This window comes from Pristis pectinata, chromosome 14 (genome assembly GCF_009764475.1).
Source record: "Pristis pectinata isolate sPriPec2 chromosome 14, sPriPec2.1.pri, whole genome shotgun sequence".
Lineage (NCBI taxonomy): Eukaryota > Metazoa > Chordata > Chondrichthyes > Rhinopristiformes > Pristidae > Pristis > Pristis pectinata.
Window position 1 is genome coordinate 13,439,827 of NC_067418.1, and position 18,810 is coordinate 13,458,636.

General features: G+C 41.3%; 1 protein-coding gene across 5 annotated transcripts in view; it reads left to right on the forward strand.

The window, feature by feature from the left end:
- nav2a (neuron navigator 2a) overlaps positions 1 to 18,810 on the forward strand; it is a 755,574-nt gene that overhangs the window by 430,099 nt on the left and 306,665 nt on the right. For all 5 annotated transcript variants that reach the window (XM_052028895.1, XM_052028896.1, XM_052028899.1 and 2 more), the window contains exon 2: positions 16,994 to 17,111. In XM_052028895.1, the coding sequence (XP_051884855.1) occupies positions 16,994 to 17,111 (118 nt within the window). The remainder of the gene's footprint in view (positions 1 to 16,993; positions 17,112 to 18,810) is intronic.

The following is an 18,810-nucleotide window of genomic DNA, read 5'->3' on the forward strand; positions in this document are numbered from 1 at the left end:
CACTGAGTATAAAAGTTGGGAGGTCATTGTGTGGTTATACAGGGCGCTAGGGAGGCCGCACTTGGAGTATTGTGTTCAGTTTTGGTAGCCCTGCTATAGGAAAGATGTTATTAAACTGGAAAGAGTGCAGAAAAGATTTACAAGGATGCTGCTAACACTTGAGGGACTGAGTCATAGGGAGAGGTTGGACAGGCTAGGACTTTATTCCTTAGAGCGTAGGAGATTGAGAGGTGATCTTATAGAGGTGTATAAAATCATAAGGGGCATAGCTCGGGTGAATGCATGCAGTCTTTTTCCCAGAGTTGGGGAATCAAGAACTAGAGGGCATAGGTTTAAGGTGAGAGGGGAAAGATTTAATAGGAACTTGACGGGCAACTTTTTTACACAAAGGGTGATACCTATGTGGAATCAGCTGGCAGGGGAAGTAGTTGAGGCAGGTACAATAACAACTTTTAAAAAACAGTTGGACAGGTAGATGGATTGGAAAGGTTTAGAAGGTTAGGGGCCAAACGCCGGCAAATGGGACTAGCTTGGATGGGGCATCTTGGTCGGCATGGACCAGTTGGGCCTAAGGGCCTGTTTCCATGCTGAATAACTCTATGACTCTATTAGAAAGTGCATAACTGCATCTACAATAGATTTGCAAGTGGTTTATAAATTCCCTTAAATTGAAAATGAGCAATAAACTCAGATATGTACATCAGAGTAGCAGACTGGATTGTTCTGTGGCCTACAATTCTAAGAAGTGGTGTTCCTACCTTTTCTTTGCACTGTCTCTGTAATTACCGCTGCTCCTGGGACAGACCAGGGTCTGAATGTGCAATGGTCCTGATTGTGTCCTGGCTTCTCATTGACCTATTGGGCTGTCAGCTGTTCGGGCCTCTGTGAGTCTCATGTGGGGTCAAACAGGGAAATCTGCGGCTCGCTGGAAATCAGATGTCGATTTGCTCTGATGCTGGATCCACCATTCAGCCCAGATGCAGAGCAATGACTTTATTTATTTAAAAACATACTTTATTTTAAAAATTTTCACAAAACATTCAAGTCAAAATTTTTTATAACAAGTCATATTATTCCAATTACCTAACACTAGCTATCATCAGTTATCTTTCATTTACAGCCTTAAAGTAAATAATTCATGGGTTTTTCACACAGACTTCAACTAAGTCATGTGCGATGCCAGGAGGGCCCTAAGCTTGTAGCCCTTTCCCATCGAGCCCCTGTAGTGGCTGCATCCAGTTTCAGCGCCTTGCTCAGCACCTAGTCTGATAAGTGTGCCAGTCCGCAGCACTCGGTCATGGAATCACCTTGCCCAGGAATTCCAGTGAGTTTCAGGCATGCTACTGAGTATCTTTCACCACATTGATAGTTTTGCAGCAGCAGTCAGTATTTGTCTCAGTGTGTGTCCCTGGGAACACCCTGTAAGCACAGAGTCCTCTACTGTTGAGGAATGAACCTTGACAAGTACCTCTGCATTCATCTCAGACCTTCCTGGTAAAAACAAATTCACTGAGGACATAGGCAGCAGTGGAGTAGTGATTCCCTCAATGGACACACTTTATATTGGGTCCACTGTGTCACACCAGGTAGGATTGATATTGTGACCTGTTCAGTTCAATGCAGTCATTGACTCTGCGGAAAAAGTGCTTTGCACATTTTACTTTATCTTGACGTTTTTAATTACTTGTTAGTGATTATATATTGTGGATCCAGTTCATCAGCAAGAGTTAGTTTTCATCTTTTTTTAAATAGGTAGGATGTTGAGCATTATGTTCAAGCAAGTAAGCTGAAACAAGCACTTTATCTTTTGTTTAAGTATGTTTTCCTTTTCCTCTGGTTTGTCAACTTGAACCAGTCACGATACCCACCCGGGAACTGTGCTGTCTGTAACGTTGGAGTTGTCCTTCAGGAATGGAAGTAGAAGCTTGAATGGCTCAGGAGCTCAGTGTAATTGAAATAATGGGTCAATAAGTATTCGCTGTGGTTCTGTGACAGTGCTCCGAAACATTGGAGTGCTCATGAATTTCCAGGAACAGAGCTAAGAAACAGTTCAGTGAGTTATGTGAATTCATAAATGGCTTTTTGTTTGACTTTTTACAGGCTTCTTAGTTTGTAGTTAATGTAAATCAAATTCATGTGAACATTCTGGGCTGGATCTTGCTGAACTCGGCTTACTGGCCTCACTCACCATGTGTGACTCGTGTCCATCCAGACTTAACCTCTTCCAACACTGAGGGTAAAATGAGCTGACCCTCAAGAGACAATTAGTCGTCAGGCAGCATATCTTCCCACCCGCCAATTGCCCTGTTGACCCTTGACGGCTTATTAGCTGTCAAAGTGTACTGAACTATTTTTCAATCGCTGATAATTAAAGAAGTTTAACAAGTATTCAAATAGATTTAAGTAATTAAGGTAGTAAAATAATTTTAAAAAATAAAAATATAAATGCAATTAGAACACTGTAACAAATAATTAAAAATATTAAAATAAAGTAAAATAATGCAAGCACTCACCTGTCTGGTCACTTTACCACAGGGTCAATTACCCCCATTCAATTTGACTTGGTCCCATTATTTGGGGTGTCCCATCTGATTTTACCCATGCAATAATGCCACTAGGGAGTCTTAATGCCTTGCTTTGATTTTAATATTCCCATTCTTCTGTTCATTTCTTCCATTGCTTCATCAACCTCCCCCTTTGCCCTTAGTTCTAACAGTCCAGCCCCTTGCGATCTCTGAGTTTTTCTCCAATTATGTCCTCTTCTGCAGCTGCATTGGTGACAGTGTCTTGTCTGTCTGTGCACAAAGCCCTGGAGTTCCATCTCTAAATCTCTCTGCTTCCTACTTTTCCTTGAGAAAACTTTTTGTGATCACGCATCTATCTGATAACCTGTCCGTATATTTTGTCTACCTGGCCAGTGTTCCTGTGATTATTTTCTTCGCATTTGTGGGAATTGGGAATCACTAGTGTGGCAAGCATTCACTGTCCATCCTACTTGCCTTTGAACTGAATGGCTTAGCATGCTATTTTGGTCAACCGTACTTCTGTGAATTAGTGTAATATTTGGGGCAGACCAATTAAAGATGGCAGATTTCCCTCCCCCCCAAAATAGTCAACTGGATAGATTCTTACTGCAGTGTTGCTTTTTAATCACAGACTTATGCCATTAATTAACTGAATTTAAATTCCCCAGCTGTTTTGGTGATATTTGGTATTGGTGTTGGTTTATTATTGTCACTCATACCGAGGGAGTGAAAAACTTGTCTTGAATACCATTCATACAGATCAATTCAATACACAGTGCATTGAGGTAGTACAGGGTAAAGCAATACAGGATGCAGAATATAATGTAACAGTTACAGAGAAAGTGCATTGCAGATAGACAATAAGGTGCAAGGTCATAATAACGTTAATTGTGAGGTCAAGGGTCCATCTTATCGTACTAGGGAACCTTTCAATAGTCTTATAACAGTGGGATAGAAGCTGTCCTTGAGCCTGGTGGTATGTGCTTTCAGGCTTTTCTATTTTCTGCCTGATGGGAGAGGGGGGAAGAGAGAATGTCCGGGGTGGCTGTGGTCTTTGATCTTACTGGCTGCTTTACCCAGGCAGCGAGAAATACATACAGAGTCCATGGAGGGGAAGCTGGTTTCTGTGACGTGCTGAGCTGTGTCCACGACTCTCTTCAGTTTCTTGCAGTCCCGGGCAGAGCAGTTGCCATACCAAGCCATGATGCATCCAGATAAGATGCTTTCTATGGTGCATCAATAAAAGTTAGTGAGTGTCAAAGGGGACATGCCAAATTTCTTTAGCCTCCTGAGGAAGTATAGGCTCTGGTGAGCTTTCTTGAGAACCCTTTTTTTGATTGCGCGTTTGATAACCTATCAGGATAGTTTTTCTACCTGGCCAGTGCTCCTGTGACGTGTGTTCCTGTGTTATTGTGAACTTAGAATCAGAGTTGTACAGCACAGAAGTGGGTTCTTTGGCTCATCATATTCTTGCTGACCTTTTTGTCCGTCTACACTAATCCCATTTGCCCACATTGGGACCGTATCCTTCCATGCCTTGCCGATTTAAATGCCTGTCTGAATGCCTCTTAAATGTAGTAATTGTATCTGATTCTCCCACCTCCTCTGGCAGCACATCCCAGATATCAATCACTCTCTGTGTAATCAAACTTACCCCTCAGATCTCCTTTAAATCCCCTACCTCTCACCTTAAACCTATGTCCTCTTGATTTTCCATACCCATACCATGGGAAAAAGAGTTTGACTATTTACACTTGTGTGTCAGGGTCATCTGGCCAAGCCTCAGGATTACAAATCCAGTGAGACCATCACTGTACCCTAGTGTAAAAAGCTGTGGGATACCTTACTATGTTAAACGAGCTAGTGAGCTAGTATTCAGAGGCCTGGACCATTGATCCGGGGAAATGAGTCTGAATCCCACTATGGAAGTTGGGAAGTTTGAACAAATAAATCTGGAATACCGAGATATTACGTAAAATTAGGAACTTCAGTAGACTTTTTGACTCCTCAATCCTCGTATTCCGTTTTAAATAAGATCAAGGCTGATCTGATGGTGACCTCACGTCCACGTTCCCATCTACACCACTACCCTTTCCTCCCTTTGTTTATCAAGTATCTAACCACCCTTGTTTTAAAAATATTCAAAGACATTCTTTTTGAGGATGAGGGTTCTCAAAGAGAAAAGCAATGTTCTGAGGAAAGCAATGTTCACCCTGCCCCTTCATTCTTAAACAGTGACTTCCAGTTCAAGTTTCTCCCACAAGAGGAAACAATAGTTCCACAACTACCCTGTCAAGACCTCTCAAGATCTTGTATGGTTTAACCATATTAATAGTAATGAAGCTGCCAGATTGTCAGGAAAACCCATTTGGTTTGCTGATAGCCATCAGAAAAGGAAAATGCCCATTTTTATTTGCAGGCCTATCTTTGACTCCAGACCCAATATGGTTGAATCAGTGTAGGAACAATTATTGATGGGCAATAAATATTGCTAGAGGTGGCAATGAATACACCCAATGAACAAACAAGTTGCCATTAACTATACAGTGGAGCCATTGCCTGGAGACTGGTTAATTATTTAAAAAGGTTGTCTTCATGCAAATAAAATGACAAATGGTGAGTATATATTACTAACATCGAGTAATGAAATAAAACAATGCTTTTCAGATAATCAGTCATGCTCAAATTTAGTTGGAAAAGTCCTGGAATTGCAAAATTCATTGTTCCTTCATTTGCATCCACCTGCTGCTAGATTTTTTGAGCTATGCTTAAAATGTCTTTGTTCTTAACTGGCAGGTGCCTGACTCAAGGTAAACCTGTAAAAGTATCCAAAACTTTAGAATGGAGAGGACTAGTAATGCTAACAGGAAAAGAGCAGCTTGCCTTTTGTTGCCTAAGGTATGGCAGAAGTCTGCTTTACTCTCATGGTCTTGTGTTCTCATGGCAGTACCTTACTGTGCAAGCCAGCAGTCCACAGTATCTGCTGGGCCATTGCTGGAGGTATTTCAAGTGTGCTGCACTCACTCTGTGACTTTCAGAAGGCTTCAATTATCAATACTTTCCAGGGGCACCTGTAACAAGGTGAACTTATGAATGGAGTACTCTCAAAGAAAGCTCTCTCACAAGGAGCAGGTCTTGATTACCGTATTGTTGAAATATGATCATGAGGAATACCTTTGTACATGTATTTATGAACATAGTGTCTCTTTTTCATCCTCTTGTGAGTGGGAGGATTATCCCTGACCCAATATCCCTACAAAAACAGATCATTTGGTAATTGACATATTTCTTATTTATGGGATCTTACTGTGTATAAATTGGTGACATCTCAGAAGCAATTTATTGACTGCAAAATACTTTGAAATATCCTGAGAAGGATCTAAAAGATGCTATAGAAATGCAAGACTATCTTTGTTTTCGTGTTGAAAAACACTGTGATGCTGGAGGAACTCAGCAGGCCAGGCAGCATCTGTGGAGAAAAGCAGGCGGTCAATGTTTCGGGTCAGAACCCTTCTTCAGGACTGAAGATAGGAAAAGGGGAAGCCCAATATATAGGAGGGAAAAACAGAGAGGTGGACAGGTGGACCATCTATTACTGCTCTGCTCCTCCAGCATCATAGTGTTTTTCATCTAGATATTCCAGCATCTGCAGTCCTTTGTTTCTCTTTGTTTTTCTTGTTTTTAAAAGGCTGCATATTTGTGACAACTCTTCTAATTGTCTCATTCTGTCTTGGGTAATTCCGGATTGCTGTGTGTGACTGAGACTAAGACATATGGAACCATACCCCAATTCCTGCATTTACCTGACAAAATTTTGCTGCCTTCATTGGGAAAAGCTGCATTAGTTTCTTTCATAAGACTTGTTGCCTCTGCTTTTGTAAGTAGATTCTGTTTTCTAAGTAAACTGATTTTATTGGCTGTGCATTTGACTGTTGGATATTAGTGTAGACATGAGGCCTGTCTTAAACTCTATAGCAGACAGTCTGTTACCATCAGAGCTTTTGTTTTTCAACTTATCACTCATTCACTTCTCTGTATTCATGTTGCTTGCTAACTTTCATGACCAGGAGTTGGAGCAATCCATTCAATCACTTTAACCTGTTCCATTATTCAATTAATCATGCCTAAGTCTGTAAACCCATCTTTGTCCCATATCCTTTCATAGTAACATCAATGCATTGAAGAAGAAGGAAGATAAATGCATAAACAAGAAAGAAATAGAGGAATATATTGATAGGATTAACTTAAGCAAGGTTGGAAGATATTCATGCAGATCATGGACGCTCTTGGTGGAAGGATTTCTCTGTTGGGACATCCATGAAATACATTGCACAGCTTGTATTGATGAATTGTTTACAGGGTGATCACAGATGGCTTTTGGCACTTCATGAGGTGTGTGTGTATATGTGCAATACTACATTGTAGTTTTATACAATAAAATCATTAGAACCATTTAGTCCATCTTGTCTGTACTGAACCCTTCCAAGCAGGTACCATTGTTCTGGTTTTGTGCCATAACTTAATATCTTTCTTCCTTCCCACACTTAAAAGAGGTATTCCTTTTAGCCCCAAGTGGCTAAACTTTTCATGTTTTAGCAACCCTCTGTGTGGAGAAGTTTCTCCTGATCCGTCTCCCCATATTATTACGTGCATCAGAATAGTGTCTCTTCTGTGTGTTGAAAAACCTCTGATTCACAACTGACCTCAGCAAAACCTGATGAGGAAGTATGTGAATGTATACGTTAAAGCAGGTGGTCTGGACCATAGGTCCTTCAAACTTTCTCCTTCATTTTAACACGATCATGGCTGATCCTCTGACACAATTTCCCACCTGATCACACTTCTTGATTCCCATAATATCTGAAAGTCTGGCCATCTCAGTCTAAACATCCTCAACAATCGAGTGCCAACATTTTCTGGCAGAGAATTCCAAAGATCTATAACATTTTGGGTAAAGAAATTTCTCCTCAGCTCAGTCTAAAATAGATGACCCTTTATCTCTAGACCATGCCCCTTCATCCTAGACTCTCTATACCAGAGGAAGAGCGGGGAGTGCGACAAGAGTGTGGTGGGGGTGGAGGATATAATTGTGCTGATGTCCAATGCCCATTTCTAGTTCTGTCAGCTTCATCTTACTGGAGATATAATTTCTCTCGCATCTTTCACAACTTCCAGATGTTTCAAGAGGTGTTTCTGGCAATAAAGCACTTTCTGGATGTCTACTCGCTGTTATAATGTAGGAGTTGTAATCCAGGTCCTCCATTAGGAACAACTACCTGCTGTGACCTTTAGTGAATCCATCCCCCACTTTCTGCTCCACATCTGATTTGTACCTTCCAATGTTCTGCAATTCTGTCCCTCTGCACCTCTACCTGTGCACCTCTTCTCTCAGATAAAGCTTCTGGTCACCCTTGCCAATTCAAGATTGGCAAAGTGCTTTAATACATTTTTTTACTTTGAAGTGCAAGTATTGTTTACATGTTTAAGTAAACTTTCCTGAATCCTCTGTTAAAATCTGCAGAAGGACACAGTTACTAACAGGCATGGTAGTGTAGTGGATAGCGTAACGCTATTACAGTGCCAGCGACCCGGGTTCAATTCTGTCCACTGTCTTTAAGGACTTTGTACATTCTCCCCATGACTGCATGGGTTTCCTCCGGGTGCTCTGGTTTCCTCCCACATTCCAAAGACGTACGGTTTAGGAAGTTGTGGGCACGCTATGTTGGCGCCGGAAGCATGACAACACTTGCGGGCTGCCCCCAGAACATTCTACGCAAAAGATGCATTTCACTGTGTGTTTCGATGTACATGTGATTAATAAAGATATCTTATGAACAGTCTCTTCTAATTACTGTTTTAATAACTGGATTGCAGCATGTTATTTTGACAGATGACTAATTTTTCAAGTTTGACCGGACAGAATAGTTTTAATCACTTTCATCCTTGCATTTCTGATCCCTTGCATTGCAGACTAAATCTCAAAGTAGTTGATTAAGCATAATCCTTTGTTAAATCCAATCATTTATCATACAGTTGCAGTGACTGTTTTCTGTCACTTGAAACTACAGTGGGATAATTTTCCATATTAGCCAAATTGCTCACAACATAGAGAGAGAGAGATTTTGGCCAATTGAGCCTCACAGAGAAATCCCATTAACTCACTAATTTTCCCTGTAATATATTTCTCCCTACAGATTCTACCATCCATCTATACTTAAGGCAATTTTACTATGGCCAATCCTCACGTCCTTAGGATGTGGGAAGAAACCGGAGCACCTGGTGGAAACCCACTTGGTTGCAGGGAGAACATGCAAACTTCACACAAACAGCACTGGATGTCAGGATTGAATCCGGATCACTGGAACTGTGAGGCAGCGGGTCTACTAGCTGCACTACTATGCAGCAATTTATCAAGCAGTTCATTCACTCTGCTATAGTTACCTAGAATATACCACTGTGGATGAACTGAACCATTTCTTTAATCTTTGAGTTTTGTGGCTGGAAAGTAATGGATCTCTTTCTGAAAATGTGAGTGTTGTTGGAAACCATGTGAATGCCAGTGTATAATGCGGTGGTAACTGCACTTTTAGGTTGTTCCAAGCCTATGTTTATGACTTGGAGTGCTATTTGGTGTGTGTCTCGATTTCCAAAGCCTTACATTTTCACTTTGATGTGTTTAAATTGGCATTTGGCAAAGCTGACTTGTTTCTTGAGCTCCTGTGAATGCAGTTTACATGTTAATGCACCACGCTGGACTGTAAATTTTAGAAATGGTCTTTCCAACAAAGCTGCGCAAAATTAGAGCTGTTTGTTCTGTCTTCAGAAGCCAAGAAAAGGCTGAGATCAAATGAGGTGCACCTAGTGATTAGCTGAGGGTCTTTCTTGGGGAGGAGCTTGTTTGTACTGTGGATGTTAATTTGAAAGAGCGATGCAGTGTTATGATGGAGAATTGTTCAGCTGTGTGGAAAGATTGTCTTGAGCTCTGTTTAGCCCTACACTGCTGTGCCATTATAAATCACCGGCTGTGCTGCAGAATTGTATTATCTCCAGCAGTATCGGTTGAGCATAATATTAAATGGCAGCACATGAAGAACTAGGGTTTCCAGCTTGGGACAAGAGCATCTATTCTAGTGGAGACTATAACATGGTAGGAGGTTATAACAAGTAGTTAAAAAATATTTTTTGATCGATATAAATCAGGTTATTTGAAGTATGAACGAGTGGCAGAAAACAGCAAATGCCTCGATTTTGCGGAGCTAATGGTTTCTTGCAAGTTTGTGCCATAAATTTTCATTTGCAGCATTGAGCTTGGCACAGGTGTGCACATTAATCAGGTTGTCAGCTGGAAAGCTATTAAGAGTGTAGGAAGAAGGTGTCCACCTGTTCAGGCTAGACCTGACCTTGGCAGAAGTGTGTTTTTGTTTTCTTTGGGAAAGGAAGTAAGGTTTTCACCAGATGGTGGATGGAGCCAATGAGAAGGGATAGGATTGCTGGCCTCCTGTTTCACTGCCAGCATCGGAAACCAACTCTCTTTGAAACATCAGCTGGTGTTTGGACTGAGGGAGGAGATCCTGGCCCTTCTAGTTTCTGAAACTCTCAAGTTATTTCTGTTGTTGTTTATTTTTACTGTAAGCAGCTGGATTGGCTTTTGAAAGTTTGTAAGGTATTGAAGGCTCTTCACTCTGCCTTTACCCAACTTTGAGTGAGGGAAATCAGCGAATGGGAGAAATTCTGATCAAAGCTTAATATCAAGCAAGTAGTTAGGTATTTATTGTACCACAAGCCTACACTACAGTAGTATCACATGAATGATAGAAGTCTGTGTACCGTGTATGAATTGACCTGTACGATTGGTATGCAAGACAAGTTTTTCACTGTACCTCGGTACAAGTGACAATTATAAACCAATACCAATAGCAAGAAGGGGAAGCAGTTTTACCCACTCCTGTCAGTTGCTAAAAATGCCACCAACCACCCCTCACTGTAATATTTAGATGGAACACTGTCCTTCATTTGCCTGCTTTGGTTGAACAATATAAACTCGACTTGACTTGAAATTCGACTTGATTTGAAAGTACCCCTCGCGCAGCATGAAGTGCATCTTGGCAGCACGAAAAATGGTCTGAATTCCTTAAGAATGCAAGAAATAGAAGCCGGAGTGGGCCAGCTGGCCCTTCATGCCTGTTCTGCCATTCAGTAAGATATTGACTTACCTCTGTGCATTAACGCCTTAGCCCTTGATTCCCTTGGTTTTTAGAATTCTGTCCATGTGATACTACTATAGTGTAGGCTTGTGGTACAATAAATACCTAACTACTTGCTTAATATTAAGCTTTGATCAGAATTTCACCCACTAGCTGATTTCCCTCACTCAAAGTTGGGTAAATGCAGAGTGAAGAGCCTTGTACATTAGCCCTTTATGAAACTAATTGTTTTCTTATCTTGTTGAGATCAGTGGCCTATTTAGACTAAAATGTTTAACCTTTAATGGAACAAAAGCTAAGTGTAAAATTAGAAGAAGTATTGGTTTTGTTTTTTAAGAAGCACTCAAATTCTGCAGCCCATGCTTGCATATTTTATTGAGGATAGTGGAATAGACTGGCCTTTGTAATATGAGATTTGTGGTATCGGTTGGCCAGTGTGAGTAATGCCAGCAGAGTAATTGTAAATGAAAGTGCTTTGTTCACAGCAAGTTATGATACAGAGAACATAGCAGATTGTTTCAGAGTTTCGGCTGAGTACATCTTGTCTGCTTTGCCACGCACTGATTTGATTTATGTTGAATACTGCTTGCCATTCGGATGAGGGGCTGAAAGCTTATTTCCAGAAACGGGGCCTGCCACTTAAGTTCAGATTGATCTTTTGAACTGGTAAGTAGCTTTTGACCTCCATCATGCTGGTCAGGAATCCTGCAATGGCTGTGACTAGTGCCTGCAGGTATAGCTCTGAACTCTCTCCCGTTTATTTGTCCTTCTCCTCAAGGCCACAAGCCGGCTAAGTACCTCAGTAAATTCACTGAGAGAGATTAGCTTCCCTTTTCTCTGACAGATCTAAATATTATGCAAAGACCGTTGGAGTCAGCTTTAGCCAGGCAATGCATTACTTTAAAACCAAAAAAATAAATCACTATGTTGCACTGTTGAATGTGGTAGCAAGTGTTTCACGGATGATTTGTAGGCTAGGCATTTGATCTAGTAAAACAGGATAAGCTTTATATTTATCATGTAGGGAAATGTTAGTCATTTTTAATCTCTCTGCCTGTTATTTCCCAGTATATTTCCTATGTTTTTATTCTTCGTGTGGCTGAGGTACCATATGCAAATTGAAAGGTCAACTTACAATATGTCCTTATCTTCATTGAAAAAGGGAACATTCGTTTATGTGTGGAATGAGATATTTTCTTAATGTTGCAAAACTCTGTGCACAATTGAATAGATTAGGACTTTATTCACTGGAGGACAGGAGAATGAGGGGAGATCTTGTATGTGTATACAAAATTATGAGGGGTATAGACAGGGTGAATGCATGCAGCCTTTTTCCTCTAAGGTTGGGTGAGACTAGAACTAGAAGACATAGGTTCAGGGTGAAAGGTGAAATATATAAGGAGAATCTGAGGGGAAACTTCATCACTCAGAGGGTGGTGGGAGTGTGGAATGAGCTGCCAGTGGAAGTGGTAGATGCGGGTTCAATTGTAACATTTAAGAGAAGTTTGGATAGGTACATGGATGGGAGGGGTTTGGAGGGATATGGTCCCGGTGCAGGTAGATGGGACTAAGCAGAAGATCAGGTTGGCATGGACTGGATGGGCCGAAGGGCCTGTTTCTGTGCTGTGGTACTCTGTGACTCTATGATTGAATTACTGGAAAAGTGTGTTCACTGTTGCTAAGTTAGGACAGGGGGTAGTCAGTTTGCATTAGCACTGTCTTACAAAAAACAAATGAGATGAATGAACATTAAAAAAAGGCAGATGATGGAAATCTGAAATAAAAACAGAAAATGTTGGAAACATTTTGCAGGTCAGGTAACATCTGTGGAAAGAAAAATTAGGTTAACATTTCAGGCCAAAGATCAAATGACATGAATAATGTGTTTGGCTGTATCTGCAAAATGCTGGCCAGGAATCAAAGACAAGGTGCTTCCAAGCTTAGGTGGGCCACTTCGCTTCGAGTCATTGGTAGCACTGTCACAGTCCAGAAACCCAAACTCAAAAGCTAGGTTGGCTCTTCAGTGCAGTACTGAGAGAATGCTGCACTGTTGTCTTTAGACAAAATTGTAAAGTGGGTTACCTTGTGCCCTCTTGGTAAGCAGGTCTTATGATAAAAAGCAGGAGAGTTCTCTTTGGTGTCCTGGTCAAAATGTATCCTTTCATTAACATCAAACAGGTTATCTGGTTATTGGTACTTCGTGGAATTTTGCTGTGTTTTAAACTTCGTTGCAGTTCCTATATTACAACAGTAAGCATACTAAAAGTAAATGTAATTGGGACATCTTGAGGTTGTGAAAGATAGTGCGGAATGCAAGTCTTATTTCTTCAAGTGGGATTATTTTCAGGTGAAAGTGTAAACTGGTTATCTGACACACAGGTTCAGCACAGGAAAACCCAGTCACCTCATCCCTGCAGGTGATTTGGGAACTGCTGGAGTGGGAACCTTGGCTTTGGCTCCCAAGCCTAGAGCAATTGGTGATCCTCTAATTAATGATTCCTTCAGCCTACATCAGGATCCAGATCTGAGATTCTTCCCAGTCTGCATGATCCAATGTCATTGGGAAACCGAGAATTACTCTTTATTAAAAGTTAAACCCTCAAGAAGTTAAAATTTACCTTGTTGCCAAATGTGAGCCACTCTCTAGATGCTAACTTTATGAGGCTGTTAATAATGTAACATTTTCCTTGATCTAAACTGACAAAAGGAGTGCTCTGTATTTATTAAAGTTGTTCACAGTTCATTCAGAAGATAAATAATCGTTCCATTTATTACTCACTGTGAAATGTATTTCATTTAGTTAGACCAGGAGACTGATTTCAGAGGTGATCACTAATTTGTTGTAAAATTAGGATTAAAAAAATATACTTTTCTGAATTCATTGTGCTTTGACGGGATGTATGGGACTCATCAACAACTGAAACAATGCCTTGTAACAGTGTGTAGGAATGTTCTTCAGATGGCCACAAATAATTATGGTGCTGGAAGGCCTTCAGGCTGACATTAGCAGGGGACCTCCATGAAACAAATGGTTTCCAGAATAAATATAAGGTCATTAATTACAAACATTGGAGGAAATATACGGAACTGATGCCAGGGTTGAGGGACTGTTTATGCAACGAGCATAGAGAAATTGGGATTATCTTCTTGCTGGATAAACGGTAAAGGGAAGATTTGTAAGGGTTGCTTGGAATTACAAAAGCTTTTGATAAATTGAAGAGCAACTGTTTCCAAAGGCAGGAGGTCAGTAACCAGATAACTTGCAGCTAAGGGCGGCACGGTAGCGTAGTGGTTAGCGCGACGCTATTACAGCGCCAGCGATCAGGGCTTGATTCCCGTCACTGTCTGTAAGGAGTTTGTACGTTCTCCCGTGTCTGCGTGGGTTTCCTCCCACATTCCAAAGACGTATGGGTAGGTTAATATGGGTTTAAAATGGGCGGCGTGGACTCGTTGGGCCGGAAGGGCCTGTTACCATGCTGTAAATAAAATTTAAAATTTAAATTTAAAGGTCAATAGTAAAAGAACCAGAATGAAGATGAGGATTTTGTTTTGATGCACTGACATGACACAGACACATGCCTAGTAATTTCTGGGGTAGGGACATGTTTGGCACAGCTTTGTGGGCCGAAGGGCCTGAATTGTGCTGTAATTGTTCTATGTTCTATGTTCTAATCCATAAGACATTGAGAGGGTATTGGGAGCTGATTCAGTCATGAATATCAGAAGGAAGTTGAATGTACACTTGAAAAGGAATAGTTTGCAGATTAATGGGTAGTTGCAGGGTAGTGGGACCATTTGGATCGCTCTTTCAAAGAGCTAGTATGGGCATTATGGACCACATGGCCTCTTTTTGTGCTGCAAGATCCTGTAGCCTAGAAATCTGAGCCTACATCAGCAGCACAAAACTGGTGGGCTGACTGTGCTGAGGCCCATGGTCTCCAGCCAGCCGCACTTACCTGGGCTGGATAGGGTCGGCCGATCTCATTTTCTTGTCCTTATCCAGGAGTGAGGCAATGAGGCATCATCAGGCCTTGGAGGTGTGTTGGCTCCTCAGAACTGCTGGCGGAGCTCCAACTCCTTTCAAAGTCTTGACACTTTTTGTTTACAGCTTTTAAATGAGAGTCAGAAAGTTCCAGATTTACGCAGGAGGAGCTGAATCACCCCACTGTGATAAGACCATTGAACAGTTCCCTTATACGATGAGATGGATTCTGACCTCATGATCTACCATGTTGTGACCTTGCACCTTATTGCACTGCACTTTCTCTGTAGCTGTGACACTTTACTCTGTACTGTTATTGTTCTTACCTTTACTACATCAATGCACTCTGTACTAACTCAATGTAACTGCAGTGTGTAATGAATTGACCTGTACGATCGGTATGCAAGGCAAGTTTTTCACTGTACCGCGGTACAAGTGACAATAATAAACCAATACCAATACCATTTCAGAACTATCAGCCAATGCCAGCAGCATCCGACCTGGGATGCAGGTAGTGAACATGCTCAATTCTGGCTTCTAAATCTGGTTCCATTGAATTAAACTACATTGTGTGCTGGCACTACAAATCTCATGGCCAGTTTCACTCCCTATAAAGAGAGGCCATTGGCCCATCATACTAATACTGGCTCTTTGAAAGAGCGATCCATTTGATCCCATTGCCCTGCAACTACCCATTGCCCTGCAAACTGTTCCTTTTCAAGCATATTCAATTCCCATTGGATTCGTACAACTGAATTCACTCCCAATGCCCTCTCAAGCAATGCTGATGGATTGCATTAATTCACTGCATTATAAAAAAAATTCTTCACATTGTCACTATTTCTTTTGCTAATATTAACTGTAGGGTAATATTATCTGGTTATTGACCTTCCTGCCATTGGAAATGGTTGCTTTTTTAATTTATCAAAACCCTGTGTAACTCTAAGCACCTCTTCTGAATCTTGTCTTTACCATTTCCGCTTAAATAATTCCCCAGGAATTCAGTTGACAAACCAACCACTTGGTGTCTCACTGAGGCGTTCAGGCCCAGGAAGGACCAAGATTTGATTCTGTGCTGAGTTGGATAATTTCAACCCATCAGTTGTACAACTACCACAGTCACCTGCAGAATCTTATTGTGACTTCATCAACCATCCCCACACACTCCTGATTTCAGTTCAAAGGCCTCTGCAAGAAAGAATAGTTGTTCAAATGACAGGAAAGAGAAAAACAAATCTGTGATGCCTTCCACAACAGAAAAACTCATCGTCATAATAATATTGTCAAGGTGTGCCAGGAACACAGTGGTCCCTGGAGCACATTGACTGTACCCCATCTGAATTTAATTTGTCACACTTGAAAATTCTTTTCTAATGACAGACAAGTTGTATAAAATGCCTGAGAAAAAGCAAAATACCCAGTTTACAATTAACTTCCCTGAGCCAACATTTGGAAAACTGACAATCCTGGAATATTTCCAGATTGTTTGAATGCATGAGGCTTATTGTAAAGTGAAAAATATTAATGATGCCAAAATATGAAATGTTCTTGAATACAAAGAAAGCTCATTACTGCGAGCCTAAAAAGTCATTGTTGGAAGGAATTCATGACATGTAAATGAGACACTCTTGCACATAAATTGGTGGGTGGTTTAGCAAAAGAGTTTGTGTGTCTGTGTCTTGTGCTCTACGTATACTCTGGAGGCAGATCTTCATCAGCAACCTTCACAGTGAAGCAGGGTTCAAACCAAGTGTGTGAAATGGAATGTGTTGCAGGATACAAGTGTGCTGGATACAGATTATGTATAACAAACATATACTAAGAATAAATAAAGTCTCAAATGATACCTGAACAACTCTTCCTGAGTTATTGCTATAACTACCAGAGACACTTGCAGTATACAAATGTGCATAATTTTATTCTAATGGAGTTAAATTTGAGGTCAGAGACTTGTGTATGGCCCTTGTTTTATTGTTGTATCAATGAGCGATCTCCCTGTCTCAACAAGCCACCACTTTTTGAAGGGTTCCTTTGGTTCTCTCTCAGGCTGAATGCGGTCACAGTACTGAATGATTATGCAGCATAGTGATCGGAATGTGAATGGATTGCAAGTTGAGTGCATTTCGGGCAAGTGTACTGAAAACTCCACTTGGAATTCAAGCTTTTAATTGAACGCTATTCATTACTTGCGCAGTGTTCACTTACTTGCTTTGTTATTGAGCACACAATGTATTAAATTACTGAACTGATAGAATAAAATGTTGAACCTCACTTTGTTACAGATTTACACTGACTGGGCCAATCATTACCTGGCGAAGTCTGGCCACAAGAGGCTCATCAGAGACCTGCAGCAGGACGTGACGGATGGGGTGCTACTGGCTGAGATCATCCAGGTTGTGGGTATGTGCTGCCTTTCTCACCGTTGGTCTGGTCTTTTGGAAATATAATTGCTCAGCACATTTTGTTTCACATGCTACAAAGTTGAATCATGGAGTAAAATAAGCAATCATACACGATGGGGACCTTAGAATAAAAACAGCACATGAGAAACTTTGGATCTCACACTTCCGTGTATGTAAGATCTTTATTAAGATATCTTTATTAGTCACATGTACATGGAAACATACAGTGAAATGCATCTTTTTGTGTAGAATGTACTGGGGGCAGCCCGCAAGTGTCGCCACGCTTCCGGCGCCAACATATCATGCCCACAACTTCCTAACCCGTACGTCTTTGGAATGTGGGAGGAAACCGGAGCACCCAGAAGAAACCCACACAGTCACAGGGAGAACGTACAAACTGCTTACAGACAGCAGCCGGAATTGAACCCAGATCGCTGGCGCTGTAAAACGTTACGCTGTTACACTAGGTTTCGTATGGAAGGTTTTTAACTTGAAACATTAACTCTGTTTCTTTCCCCACTGTTGCTTTCTTACCCACTGAGAATTCCTAGTATTTTCTCTTTTATTTCAGGTTTCCAGCACCTGTTGTTTATTGCAAGTGGATGATGCACAAAGAACATTGGATGTGCATTGGTGATGCCTGTCATTGGGCTGCATACCACTGATGCCTCTGCTGGCTTACTTGGCCATGCCTATGCTGCAGAGAAACAATGGGGACCGTACACAGAGAAGCAGGTCTGCATAGAAAAGAGCAGACCTCCATCCGAGCAGCCACCTCTGCCATCACAATCTCATTATAAACCAACATATAAACACACAAAATAGGTCCAGGAGTAGGCTTGCTCTGCCATTTAATAAGATCATGGCTACTCTGACCATAACCTTAACTACACAGTCTTGTCTATCCTAAGTATCCTTGCTAATTGAAATGCCTTCTGCCTCAAAAATTGCCCTTTGAAGAAGAAAGTTCTAAAGACTCATAACCCTCTGAGAGAAGAAAATTCCCCTCAGCTCTGTCTTTGTTAATACTGTTGAAATTGGATTACGTAGTGTCTTGGATTTTACTCAGAATGGATTGTATTTGCGGTCATTTTGGGGTGAATGAGTGACAATCGCGAATTTGTGCCAGGTACTTCTTTACATAATCCACGTTAGTTCACCTGAGTTTCTCCAGGTCTCACTGGTTACACAGCAGAGTGTTCCATCCATGCCTGCGCTAACTGAAGCTAAAAGCTCCATACCATAGCCATCAGGACGCAGTCTCATTCGAACTAGGAGCGGGTCATGCTGGCTTGTGTATTTTCTGAATATTTAAAGGGACCCTTTGCAGACATCAGAAGAGCTGACTGTGCAGCTTCAGAACTGACTACAGGCTGCAACCACCGACAGCATTTGGCTGCTGAGAGGGTCATTCCATGGGTGCTTCAGGAGTGACATGGCTGGCAGCACTCCATGACTGGAGGTGTAATTACACCTGTGGCTGGTCACTCAGTGTGGGTTTAGATCCTAGGGGCAGGAAGCAAAGACATGTCTGATAATGAAGAACCTAATCTTGGAGAATTTTCTGAGGGAATTTTGACTGTGTTCTTGTGCCAGTTGAAGTCAAGGTCACTTTGACTCTCTAATTATTTGCAGCAGTATCTTTCCAAGGTGCTACAGCGGATCCCTGCCCTGCCTCTCCATTTGCCGCATTGGGG